Raw genomic sequence first — 14154 nt, forward strand, 5'->3', positions numbered from 1 at the left:
AAACTATGAACATTCTAACAGGAGTACTGACCGTTCAACATTACGTTGCTGTTGGTCAGAAGAAAAAACTTATGTAACAGCTAAGCGTCTTGACTCTTAACATTTAGTGTTGGCTGTTGTCAGGGAAACTTCATGTAAAGCGCTTGATCATATTTAGACATATTGCGCTATCATAAAGCAGAGTTTAATTTAAAAGACGAAGTCAAACTTTATTAAAGTACACAACCGAAAAAATACATAGAATCAAATAACATTTTTAATTTGTTCTGAATTTACAAAATTAATTGATAATTACGTGTTTGGACGTAGCGCCACCTGGCTTCAACGGGAAATGTCTGCAAGGCCCGATAGATCTGTTACATCCGAGTTTCACCGTCGCAGCAGCAGCAGCATTGCGGCAGCAGTAGTAGTAGCAGCAGTAGTAGTAGTAGTAGTAGTAGTAGTAGTAGTAGTAGTAGTAGTAGTAGTAGTAGTAGTAGTAATATTGTGGCTATGTGGTCTTGTGGTATGACACTCACTTTCGGATCGGAAGGTCCAGGGTTCGAGCCTCGCTCGGCGCATAGTTGAGTCCTTGGAAAAGGCTCTTTATTCACATTCTCTCACCGTACTCGTGTGTAAAATGAGTACCTGACCGTTAACAGCGTTGTCTCTGTCCGAAAAAAAAGTAATATCACCTAAATGCTGCTGTTGGTCAGGGACCCCTTGTAAAGCGCTTTGAGTTTAGTGGATATTGCGCGATAAAAAGGCTCAATTTAAAAAATAGTAGTAGTAGTAGTAGAAGTAGTAGTAGTAGTAGTAGTAGTAGTAGTAGTAGTAGTAGTAGTAGTAGTAGTAGTAGTAGTAGTAGTAGTAGTAGTAGTTATTTTTTGTTGTTCTTATTGAAGTAGCATTTGTAGAAGTAGTATATTATTGTAGTGATAGTAGTAAGAGTAATTGTTTTTTCTGTTGCTGTCATCTTTTTTATAGCGTATTTCCTTTTGACAAACATGGGATTCATGAAGACGGAATCTATCCCAGGAATCTTTCTACCGTCGTCACCCCACCTCCTACCCTTCTGTTTGTTATAGTAAACGATGCCCCATTTATTTTCACCAACCTTGACCGTCTTATAATACCACATCCTAGTCCATCAAGTTAGACGCATTCGCAAACGTTTTTGTCAGCCTCCTTTTCATCAACTCTCTCTCATAATAGCTTCCGCTCTTCACGAACCGCTGTGGTTGCGTCCCATAACACATCTTCGACTCTGCTTGGTTATAATAACGTATCTTTCCAGCCCTTCCTCTCCCTCCTCCTCCTTTCATTTCTTCTCCTTCTCCTGCTCCTTCTACATCTTCTTCTACTCGTTGTAATTCCTCTACTTCTCCTCCTTCCCTTTCTCTTCCCCCTCCATTTCTTTTTCTTCTTCCTCCTCCTCGTCCAATTCGTCTCATAATATTATCTGCCAACCGTATTCCGAATTCAGAATTCTGGGTCGAGCTGCTCTCGTCTAAACCAATTTTCTTGTTGAACGAGACGTTGTCGCCCGCTCTTGTCAAAAAAGACCCACCCGGGAACCCCATCGGATTATTATTAGTCTTCTCCCAAGACTTCGCCGGAGAGAAGATGGTGGGATTGGTCTTCTTCCACGGTTTCAGATCAAAACTTCCTTCCCGACTACTGCCCCTTCTCCCTCTTCCCAAACGGCTGTAGTTTTTCCCTTCTTTCGATGTCCCCGGAGACGAAACATAACCGGCAAACTTCCTCGGGGAACGTTTGCTTGATGCTACTGTTGCAGGGCTAGACGTTTGACCATGACCCTTGTAACCGATGAAAGCATCTTTTGTGCTCAACGGAGAATGAACCTGTTGCTGATCTTCCCTGTCGAGGGAAGTGTTGTTGTGCGCGAGTTTCCTGCGGAGATGTGGCAAATTCTTCTTTTTGGGAGATCTACTTATAATGTTTTCGTCGTCATCTAAACAGGCAGCAGCGTCTCTCTCTTTTGTCGCAGAGTGGAAGAAGCAATTCTTTCGTCGTTGTGGTCTAGTTTTAAAAGTTTTATTTCTTGAAAGGCCACAGTCCTCCTTTGGTGCATTTACGTTGTTACCTGTCGAGGCGTTTCCAGGATCCATGTGGGTCTTCTTCTCTGGTTCTGTTGACAGATGTTCAGGGAATGAGTTTATATTTTATTTTGCTTGTTCTGTTCTTTTGTTTTTGATGGTGGGGATTGGATAAAAAAAAATCCTGAAAATATTTTTTCTAACGAATATTGACCCCATCGTTATTAAAACTTTCTCGACAGAAAAAAAAACTCTATTTAATATCCATAGCTAATTGATACTTCTGCTTAATAGTCACAAGACACATGACCATTTTATTGCTATTCCTGGCAAACTATTGTCATGGATGCTTTTTATCTTATTTAATCAGCATGCATTTTGTCAAAAGTTCATGTTTTATACAATTGCGAAATTTAATATGTATACTCTCTCTCTCTCTCTCTCTCTCTCTCTCTCTCTCTCTCTCTCTCTCTCTCTCTCTCTCTCTCATCCTTTTTTTTTCTTTTATACATTTATGTGTGTTTTGAAGTATATCATAAGTTTAAAGTAGGCTACCCCTTTACAATAGATTTAGATACTCCATTGATTTTTCAATTTTGCAGAGTATTTTATTCACGTAAATGGAACATATCAGAGCATTACCGTAAAAAGTATCCAGTTTAAGACATTTTAAAAGCGCAGTGCTGAAAGATCAAAGGAATTTGTCATTATAATGAAAGTAAATGATCTGTGACTTTCATATTATACATTCATACCGTTAATTTAAAAAGCATAAGCCCACAGGCGTCCTATCCAAAGGATATCAAGTATATACCATTGCCCGCTTTACGCTATAGAAACCGGGATAAACTCCGCGCTATAGTTCGAGGATATAAATAAATTGTCATCACATTCTATATAAGGCATAGACTGCTGATGTAACGCGATAAAAAACTCATTTTTTATACCCGCCAAAATAATCGTAACCAAGTTTCAAAACTATCTTACAGGTTGTTTGAGAGAAAAAAGTTGGCGGGAATTAATAATTTTCTTTGGCAGTATCAAAACAATGATAAAGAGCCGAGTCGTGTAATCTTCATGTTTTATCATGGTCCCATCCTTTGGGCTAAAGAAACCATCGAGCAAATTCAAATTAAAACGGTACCAGTACTGACAATGGTGATTTATCAGTAGTGTTGCAAATTGTTTTACGTCCCTAAGGAGTCCGTTGAATTTCCAGTTGCTAAGCTTTATAAAGGTAAAACAATAAAAGAATAGATAATCCAATAAGTAAAAAAATTAATGAATAATCAAATAAATGAATAATAAATAAATAAATAAATAAATAAATAAATAAATAAATAAATAGATAAATAAATGAATAAATAAATATATAAATAAATAAATGAGATGTTTAAAAAAGAAAAAGATAAATACAAATGACTTATTTGAAGTTTCATGTTTAAGCATTTTTGACAGGTTCAATGTTGAGGTTGTTCACCTTTATATTGACTTTTGAACACAGGGATGAAGGTCGCATCGATGGCCAATTTGGCGACAGAGACCGCGAGGCTAGCTACAATGACTGCAAACCTGGAATGAGGAAGAACAGAAATATGCGCTTTATTGATTATAGTAAACAGAATAATAAGGACCTTTGCCATAGTCTACCGCAATGATTTCATTTTATTCAGAGGTTTATGATTGATTCATTTTTACTCATAATACTTTTTTGTTAGACGTTACCAAAAAAAAAGTCTTATTTCCACAAATATACACATTTATTTTTTAAACTCAGACATCAACACCAACCCCCGCGTGGTGTTCGGGGTCCCTCAACAGAGAGGGTGCAAGAATAGCCCCAGAGGCCATGCCAGCATGTCGTAAAAGGCGACAAGAGTGTGTGACTCCCCTTTTTTGAATCACCTGGTCCTCCAGGTTGTCGAATGGGTTAACACCCCTTCCGTAAAAACTCAAATTGTTACAGAAACACAGACGGAAAAATCAAATCCTTTATTTAGCTTGGGCGACCGAAGAGTCTCTGCGATGACAGAATTTATGAAGGGCAGAGAAGCAATAAGACAAGGAATGCGAATTAAAAAAAAAATTAACTCAAGATAGAGAGGGATGGAAATTGTTTGTGGCCTATACCCTGGATGAAAAAGGCAATGATGATGATGATGATGATGATGATGATGATGATGATGATGATTATGATGATAATGATCATGATGATGATGATCATGATGATGATCAACACCAAACATTCACCACAGTATTTCTGAACGATTTGAACCAAAAAAACCCCAAAAACAGAGCATAATGTAGTTCGTCGATTTATAGAAAAGAAAAGAAAGTCACATTCAAAGTGGAAGGAAAAACTAAGCATGTCACACATTTTCCTTTTCTTTTGGTCATCTTCACTCAGTCACTCAGGGATTTTTTATGTTACACGACTGTCCATCGTCTTTTGTTGTCAAAATCTTTGGTTACAAAACACCCGGCATCTTTTTACGCAAGCCCCATGAACTTGTTTAGATGGCCTGTTTCAGAGTAGGCCTTGACCGTAGGGTCGGGTGAGAACTACTTTATTCATACCTCAGACTGTAACCGGCTTCAGCCAGCCAGGACAAGGAAGACTCCATCACGGGCTTTAGCCTCAATCCTCTTTGCAAAATGTAAGAATCTCCGCGCCAGATGGCGTAGCTCAAAACGCCAATGTCAGCGGCGAATAGGCGCAGAAACACACCAGCAATGAGCCCAATGGTCTGAAATAGTAATATAAAGTATTGACAACATCATCATGTTTCGTGCTACATTTGTCGTACGTATTTCATGTTTGACTTATAGTTTACATTGTTAACAAACGGGAAACCCGTAACGTCCACATTATTTGTTTGTCAATCAAATTGAAGCTCTAACATTTTTGCTCTCTTTCGTCATTGTATACTTGGAAATTTTTAATTTACTTATCTAACCTTACCTTACTTAAATAGTATCTATAAAAATAAAAGATAAAAGAGAAAACAAAACCAAACGTCTGAATGAATTACAAATAAACAAATACATAAATAGATAGATAAATAAATAAATGTATACATAATAAATAAACAGATTAATTAATTAATTAATTAATAACTGATTAGATGGATTAATGAAAATAAAAAGATAAATAGATTTCAAGAAGAGAATATTGTAAACATTAAGAACAGGAGGGGGGGGGGGGGGGGATGGGGTATAAAGAAAAATGTCCTGGAAAGAATTGGTTTCCTCTTATGGACATATTGCACTCTCTTCCTCTCTCTGTCTCTATCTCTCACTCTCTCACACACACACACATACACACACAAACACACACACACATATATATATATATATATATATATATATATATATATATATATATATATATATATATATATACACACACACACACATACATAAACACACTTAAATAAACCCTTTTAAAAAACGTTTAATTTAAATGATTAAACTATGGGAGGCAACCTTGTTATAAAGGTCAGCATTGGTAGTCATATATGAGTCACTTCCCTTGCATTTATCAGACAAAAAGGAAAACTTCTTGCTGTAAACCAAGACATTGTAATAGCTGTGTCTTAACCAAAAAGACAAAATGAAGCCACAAGAGATTTTTTTAAAAGAAAAAAAATGAATTGTTCACAATTCTCATGGTACTGAATTTTACCACTTTTTTTTTTCAAGCTTTAACGGACAGTAACAATTTTGTGTGCTACACGTTTGGTTCGATGTAAGTCTATTGCAAAGTATACGCTCACACGTTTATAGACGCTCACTGCTCACTGACGTTATAGATGTCACCCCCTCCCCATCCGTAAAAAATATAATAAATCATCTCCTGCTGGCTTGGGAAATTTGATTGACTTACACTACCTTGCCTTACATTGATACAGTACATAGCTAGAATTTATAGAAACTAATTATTTTACTTATAACTCAATAGCTAAATTATTAAAAAAAAATAGTCAGCTCAATTTTAAGAAATAAAATGGGTAAATATTAAGTAGAACAATAGGGAGAGAGGAAGAGGGAGAGAGAGAGAGAGGGGGAGGGAGGGATGGAGGGAGGGAGAGAGAGAGAGAGAGAGAGAGAGAGAGAGAGAGAGAGAGAGAGAGAGGGGGGGGGGGAAGAAAGTCCTGAATTGTTTACCTCTATTGGACATATTCCACTTACAAACACATACATACACATACACAATCACACACATACACAACCACACACACAAACACACAAAACACACACACACACAAACACACACACACACACACACACACACAAGATAAGCACTTTAATTAAACAATTCCCATTGAAAGACGTTTTAAGTTCAATGATTTGTCTATGGAAGGCAATCTAATTAAAAAAAGACGATTTGGGTAGTCATGTACGAGTCACTTCCCTTGCATTTATCAATAAATTAAAAAGATAACCAACCCGATCTAAATTTAGACATTGTAAAAGGTGTGTCTTAACTGAAAACGCAAAATGAAGACACTAGAGATTTATCATCCCATTTTATTATGATAATTTTCTTCCATCAGGATCAATAAAGTATATCGTATTTGTTCACAATGCCCTGAAACCAAATTTTACCATTTTAAAAATCTATTGCAAAGTACGCTCGCACATTTATAGACGCTCACTGCTCATATCGTTCGATGTAAATGACCCTCATCTTGGCAAAAACTCTCAAAGCTGGGACTTAAAGTAAGACCTCACGAGGTCCCAGGTTTGAGAGTTTTGGGGTTTTTTTTTTGTTTTTTTTTCTTTTTGTGCCAAGATGAGGGTCGTTTAAATCGATCGATATTTGAAAGACGAGTTTTCTGGCAAAAATGTTAAATACACGTTTTTTTTTTGCTCCAGATTACGGCTGATAACTGGTTAAATAATACTGGCATACCTTTCCGTCTAAATTTAGTAACAGCCATGGCAGGCACATCGTCACCCACAGGGAATAAATCCCACAGTAAATCACTACGTCTTTCGGAGGTGTGTATACGAAACCTCTATAGAAGGCTGCGGTAGCCAACATCCCACTGAATACAAATGTCAGTAAAATCCTCTGGACTGTTCTCCTAAGAAATTGGAAAAGGAATTGAGCTTTAAAAAATATTTGAGCTTTATATAGCGCAATATTCACTAAATGTGCTCAAAGCGCTTTACGAAGGGTCCCTAGTCAACAGCAACATTTAACATGTAGGACGGGACATGAAGCCTGTTGGGCGATATTATAATTTATCGGACAAAAACAACGCTGTTAACGGCCAGGTACTCATTTTACACCTGAGTACGGTGAGATGATGTAAGTAAAGAGCCTTTTCCAAGGACTAAACTATGCGCCGAGCGCGAGGCTCGAACCCAGGGCCTTCCGATCCGAAAGCGAGTGTCATACAAGAAGACCACATAGCCGCACAATCGATGTTTAAAATAACATAGCAACACGTTGCAATGGTTTGACAATATTATGAAAAGTTGCATATGATTGATACAGTGCCAGACAAAACAAAAAAGGAATACCAGATTTTTAAAAATCATCACCGAAAATCAGCCTTTTTCCAACTGTGTATCAAACAAATCTCTACAAGGATCACAAGGATCGACTGGTATTTTTTACATTAAAAAAACAAACAAACAACAAACATAATAAATAAAAAAAAAAATTAAAAATAGAGCAGTAATATAGAGCAAAATCCACAAAGCGTGCTCAACGCGCTTTACAAGGGGTTCCTAGCCAACAACAGCATTTAACATAATATATGAAGAAACATGACGCCTGTTGTGAAATATTACATTTTTTTCCGACAGCGAGAACGGTATTAGCGACCACGTACTTATTTTACACCTGAGTACGTTGGGGCAATGTGACTAAGGAGCCTTTTCTCACTAAAGTGTTTTAACCAGACTATAAACGTTTATGGTTACACATAGTTTTGTGTCTTGGCCCGTTATACTTCCGGATGACAATATTGTGAGCTTCTTTGCCAAGCGCACACTATCTATAGTGAATCCAAGATGGACGCAGTGGGTCATATCATTTTTCTGTCGCAAAAATACGTTCTATTAGATCTAACAACTAGCCAATCACTGCTGGGTGTACAGGCTCAACTCAATTAGAGGCATATGCGCTACCAATCGAGCTATAGCACCCCCCCCCCCCCGCCCCATCCACGCACACACACAAACACACACACACACACACTACATGATTTACCTTTGGTATAAAGTGGCCCAGTTGCCTAATGCTAACCAAAGCAGTTTGGTTGCTTCAACCTGGAGTGAGTGGTCGGTTGTGGCTCGATCTCTTTTTGCAGTTGCTGATGTAGTTCCGGCTGTTGCTCCTTTTATTTGTGGTGGTGGTGGCGGTGGTGGTGGAGGTGGCGGCGATGGAAGAGTTGAGGAGATTCGGTGACGGTAGATCGGCTGTTGGAAGTTGTCACCTTTGTCAGCGCCGCTGCTGTCCTCCTGGGACACAGCTGGTGATATATTAGGGTAGGAGATGATTGAATGAAAGATGGTGGACCAAAAAAAAAACAAAAAAAAACAAACAAACAATCAAAAAAAAAAAAAAACAAAAAAAAAAAACAAACCCCAACCCAAACAAACAACAACAACAGTTGAGCTTTTATATAGCGCAATATCCACTAAACGTACTCAAAGCGTTTAACAAGGGGTCCCAAGACAACAGTAACACTTAACATGTGAGACGAGACATGATGCCTCATAGGCGATATTATTATCCTTTTCGGACAGAGCCAGAAACTCATTTTACACATGAGTACGATGAGAGAATGTGAGTAAAGGGCCTTTTCCAAGGACTCAACTATGCGCCGCTCGGAACTCGAACCCTGGACCTTCCGATCCGAAGGCGAGTGTCATATCACTAGGCCACATAGCCGTACGTAGTAGTGGTGGTGGTTGTAAAGTGAAAAATTGGTAACACTACAAATTTTTCATAACGGTGGTACACCATAGCACCAAAGAATAGATATAGATAGTATGCGCTTGGCCGAGAAGTTCAAAATATTGCCACCCGGAAGTAAAACGGACCAACACACAAAACTCTGTGTAACCATGAACTTTTATAGTCTGGATAATACAGTTAAGTGAGAATTATTCAAACGTGGATGGCAAAAAAAAAAACAATAACAAAGACTCGATTGACGTCAACTTCATTCTATCTATACACATATGCAATAAATCTGTGGATGACAATTATTGGGCGGATGAGAGATGTGGGTTTCTTGAAGATGATTGATCATGATAATAATATGATAACTGAGAAGATTGGAGTGATATGATCGCCAATGTGTGGACAGACTTAATTGGTAGATATTACCTGCTTCGTCTTTTTTCCCTATGAGACCTATTTTAAAAGGAAGAAGAAAGTTTGCACGAAGTATACCGTTTTGTGGTCTATTGGTGTTTAGCATCCCTTTAAACCGTCAGGTCCCTGGTTCGAGTCCCAGTCGGGGCGGCGTAAAGTTGAGTCATTGGAATTGACTCTTTACCAACATTCTCTCACCGTACTCAGGTATAAAATAAGTATCTGGCCAGGTAACAGCGTTGTCTTTGTCGGAAAATAATTTGTAACATCGCCTTCAAAATACATGTCTCGTCTTACACGTTGAGTGGTATTGATGGCTAGACATCAGAAAAAAAAAGCGCTTTGAGCACATTTAGTGGATATTGTGTTATATAAAATCTCAAGTTATTTTAACATAAACCAATACAAAACTCACCCTTGATGACAGAGTCTGGTCCAATTAAGTACTTTTCAACCGTCGGTTGTCTACCATGACTTCCCATAGTCACCTTTCTTTACAGTTATTTTTCCCTATTCAATGCTTTTGATTTTTGATTTAATTTTTTTGTCCAAAAGTCAATTTGTACGCGTATAAGAGTTTCCGCATTGATAGCAGCCACAGGAAAAACGATACAGCAAAACAATCAGAACAGCACCAACTATAACGGCAGCAACAATGAAAATAATTGCAAGAATCATGTCACTGGGTTATCAATTTGCATCAAATCTGTTAAAGAATTGAATCTATTTTCTTTCTCTATTCCTTGGGGTTTTTTTTTTTTTCGAGTTGTTGTTGTTGGTATTTGGTTTGAACAGTGGATATTTTGTTACTAAAATAAAAATGTCGGAAATATGACAGAAAAAAAAATATTTAGAGGAAAGAATTAGCTCAAGTCAACTCCTATCAATTTCAAAGGACAGTGACAATGTATAAAACAAAAGACATTTGTAAGAACATTAATTTAGTAAATAGTTTTAAATTTAAATGACGATCAAATGTGCCGAAAGCAAAGAATTAGTTATATCTAGATGGTCAGTTGGTTGGATTTGCGTGTCACAATAAAACATTTAAAATCAAAAGGATCATCACAAAGTGAGTAGGTATATTTAAAATCAATGTTGTTTTACTTCCGTTCAATAACTCAAGATTTGAATTGAATACAGAGCCGCATCGATCTATGTAAAAACGTGAAAATTGACAAAAAAGTATGAATGAAACAGTGCCAGAGTTGTTCAGCGTGAAGCGGGCAATAGTAATTACCTATTATCCTTGGGATAGGACGCTTGTCTACTACTACTACTACTACTACTACTACTACTACTACTACTACTACTACTACTACTACTACTACTACTACTACTACTACTATTACTACTACTACTACTACTACTACTACTACTACTACTACTGCTACTACTACTACTACTACTACTACTACTATTACTACTACTACTACTACTACTACTACTACTACTACTACCACAACAACAACAACTACTACTACTACTTTTACGTTATTACCACTACTACTACTACTACTACTACTACTACTACTACTACTACTACTACTACTACTACTACTACTACTACTACTACTACAACTGCTGCTGCTGCTGCTACTATTCAGAAAAGTGGGTGGAGCAGGCACTTATGTTGGTAACAACAAGAGATGAAGTGAGAGGAAAAGTGCCAGAAGACAATAGAGAATAACATTTTTTGCGGCGGTGATGGGGTTTGAACCTGCGACCTTATTGGTCTGGAATCACCTATAAGGTCGCAGGTTCCAACCCCATCACCGCCGCAAAAAAATTTATTCTCTTTTGTCTTCTGGCACTTTTCTCCAATAAGGTCGCAGGTTCAAACCCCATCACCGCCGCAAAAAAAATTATTCTCTATTGTCTTCTGGCACTTTTATACTCTTCATCTCTTGTTGCTACTTCTACTACTTCTACTACTACTACTACTACTACTACTACTACTACTACTACTACTACTACTACTACTACCACAACGACAACAACAACAACAACAACAAGAACAGCTACTACTACTACTGCTGCTACTACTACTACTACTACTACTACTACTACTACTACTACTACTACTACTAATAGTACTACTGCTACATACTATGTACAACTACCAAGCCATGTGTCACTGCTGCTTCTGCTGCAGCTGTGCTTAACGTAACAGTGAAGGATATGAATCTCTTATACTTTATTTGTAGGCTGAATAACTTTATTACTTTTACTAGCGGAAGTAAAGCTTGCGTGTCATAAACTTCAGTCAACAAAAATGGCTGACAACAACAAGAAGGAGAAAATCGCAGCTGCGAAAAAGAGGGTACAGATATTTTTTTAGAGCCAGAATACATAATCGGTTTTGACTTATCAATGCGATTTCAATGTATTGCTCAATTTGCGATGTTTGTCAGACACTTTATGATCCTTCATATCACTATTTTATCTTGGTATATGTTTTTAAAGAGCCGTCCATATCGCGTCAACAACAAAAACATTCGGCACCGGTCATCTGTTGTGACTGTGTCATGTCATTGTTGTAATGGGTGGTGGATATTTACACAGTAACTTATTTTCATAGACTTAATCATTACATCTATATCAATACTCCACGGGGTGCCATATTGATCAAAATCAAAACTTTGATTCAAAGCCACCTGCCAACAGTACAGCAACAAGTTCAAGTAGAGAGCTGAGCCGGTGTTACCAATACTTAGCTTCTATAACCAGGACAAATCATTCGTTTGGACAGAAAAATAAATAAAAACTTACCGCTAACCGTCAAAAGCAGTTTAGATTTGAAGCTACATTTGTTTTCTATCAAAAAACATTCGGTACTAGACAATCCTTGATGAATTTCAAAAGTTGTGTTTGAAATTATATCCTAAATATTTTCATGATTCATTCCTCGCGAAATCGTGTTTTTTTTTCGTCTGTCCAATGGTTGGTGCCCCCTAGTGCCAAGTGCCTGCCGCCTGCCGCGCAAAACAAAGGTTTTTTAAAAAGTTTATTGAGAAAAAGATACGGAAAAAAGTGTCCCTAGATACTAGATAGGTATGCAATTTGGTGCATTAGTGCAGTAAAAATTGGTGCGCAAAATTAGTTCGTAGCGGATGCAAGACTGTGTGTGTGTGTGTGTGCGTGTGTATGTGTGTGTATGTGTGTGTGTGTCTCTTTTTTTTTTTTTTGGGAGTGCCTACGTACACGGTAACGGGGCATCTAGCCTCAGGATCTACGTACACGTAAACTGGTTTACCGTTGCAACACAAGCAATAGATGGTCCTCGCTGTCGTGACCGCAGCGCTCGTGTGTGTGTGTGTGTGTGTGTGTATGTGTGTGTGTGTGTGTGTGTGTGTTATTTAAAAAAAAATAAAAACAATTTTAACCATTAATGGCGAGATTCCATCTTACACTCCCCAAACTCCAGATCTTAGTCTTAATGTTATCATTAAAAGACAAGCTTTGCGATTTATAGTTTAATTGAAGCCCGAGTCGAAATATACTCTTACTACTGCTCTCTTGGTGGAAACGATCTATTCTGCATAAGCCATCTGGAGAAAAAAATCAGTGTCACTGTAAAAGGTTAAAATTTCACGAAGTACGCACCGTGAACACCGCTGTAACAATCCTTTGATCTACGTCATCAGGCAACCCATTGTTTCTTTCATCTTTTCCCATTCCCCCTTACTATCCCCCCCCCCCATTCCCCCGTCCATCTCTCTCTCTCTCTCTCTCTCTCTCTCTCTCTCTCTCTCTCTCTCTCTTGTCATAGTGTTATCCCTTCCCCTTCCCATCTCATTGTAAAATGAAAACGTTCTGCTGTTTGCAGATACATGTATGATTGTTTTGTTTTTTCTCTCTCACTCGGCTAGGATTAAAAACCAAGACATCAGGTAATTGGTGTCTAATGCCAAAGTATAGATTCTCTCTTTGGCCAATTTAGTCACGCATGTGGCAGCCCAGCTATTTATTATGTTCTGCCTATAACACACAATAAGTGGGATTTTGGGGGTGGGTACGAAAGAAATCAAGGTCATATAAGTAACCGTGCACAAGAGCTGTATAGGGAATTGGTTTCTGGGGGTCTTGCAAATACCAAATATTTTATGGAAAGCTCTTTCGAACTCCAAGACGTCTGGTTTGTTTTGCTATCTTGGAACAAACGAAACAGAGATGTCTTGATGTGTGACCTAGTTGTCTGATTTTGTGACCTGGATGTAAGGTTTTGTGACCTTGATGATTCCTTTTGTGTGTGCAAGCCATGCGGGTAAGTACAGTGATAGCTTGCCAGTTGAGGAAAAAAAAAAGGAAGAAGCAGCGTATCCGCATTTGAAAAACAAAACAAAAAAACCTGAAAAAACAAAACAACTTAACCTTTTAAAGGCGAATATCAATCTTACTTGGACCAAAAATAAAATCTTACCGTTTTCATCAAAAGACAAAAAACAAATTACAATTTAAGAATTTGAGCTTTTATAGAGGGCAATATCCACCCAACGTGCTCAAAGCGCTTTTTATCAATATTCTTACTGCTCTTATGGTGGAAACTTTTTTTTTTTTCTGCGTTAAAAAACAATATAAATGAAGACTATTATTTGAAAACAAAAAAAATCAGTGTCACTGGCAAAGGGTTAATTGCAGTACTCCTGCATCCTGTGAGACTCCTACGGCACTTGCTAATCATAAAAAAGGAAATAGCAATCAACAATACTAAGGTGAAAAAAAAAAGAAAGAAAAAAAGGTGGGGGGGGGGGGGGGGGGGAGGGGAGCAAATCC

The 14154-nt window shown here is 37.8% G+C and overlaps 2 protein-coding genes across 2 annotated transcripts in view; one reads left to right on the forward strand and one right to left on the reverse strand.

Annotated features, from left to right (window-relative positions):
• Nucleotides 1-271: 271 nt before the first annotated feature.
• On the reverse strand, nt 272-10472 carry LOC144979360 (uncharacterized). Its single transcript, XM_078926004.1, has 6 exons — nt 9794-10472; nt 8266-8527; nt 6955-7129; nt 4617-4786; nt 3520-3611; nt 272-2131 (listed from the first exon to the last, which is right to left on the reverse strand). The coding sequence occupies exons 1-6, from the start codon at nt 9858-9860 to the stop codon at nt 1122-1124; spliced, it is 1776 nt and encodes a 591-aa protein (XP_078782130.1). The 5' UTR covers nt 9861-10472; the 3' UTR covers nt 272-1121.
• Nucleotides 10473-11631: 1159 nt separating this feature from the next.
• Nucleotides 11632-14154, forward strand: part of LOC144980031 (golgin subfamily A member 2-like) — a 40123-nt gene continuing 37600 nt past the window's right edge. Inside the window, exon 1 of the mRNA XM_078927491.1 lies at nt 11632-11701. Within this exon, the coding sequence (XP_078783617.1) occupies nt 11654-11701 (48 nt within the window). The 5' untranslated portion in view covers nt 11632-11653. The remainder of the gene's footprint in view (nt 11702-14154) is intronic.

Source organism: Berghia stephanieae, chromosome 9 (genome assembly GCF_034508935.2).
Source record: "Berghia stephanieae isolate SIO BIC M18660-M18661 chromosome 9, UCSD_Bste_1.3, whole genome shotgun sequence".
NCBI lineage: Eukaryota > Metazoa > Mollusca > Gastropoda > Nudibranchia > Aeolidiidae > Berghia > Berghia stephanieae.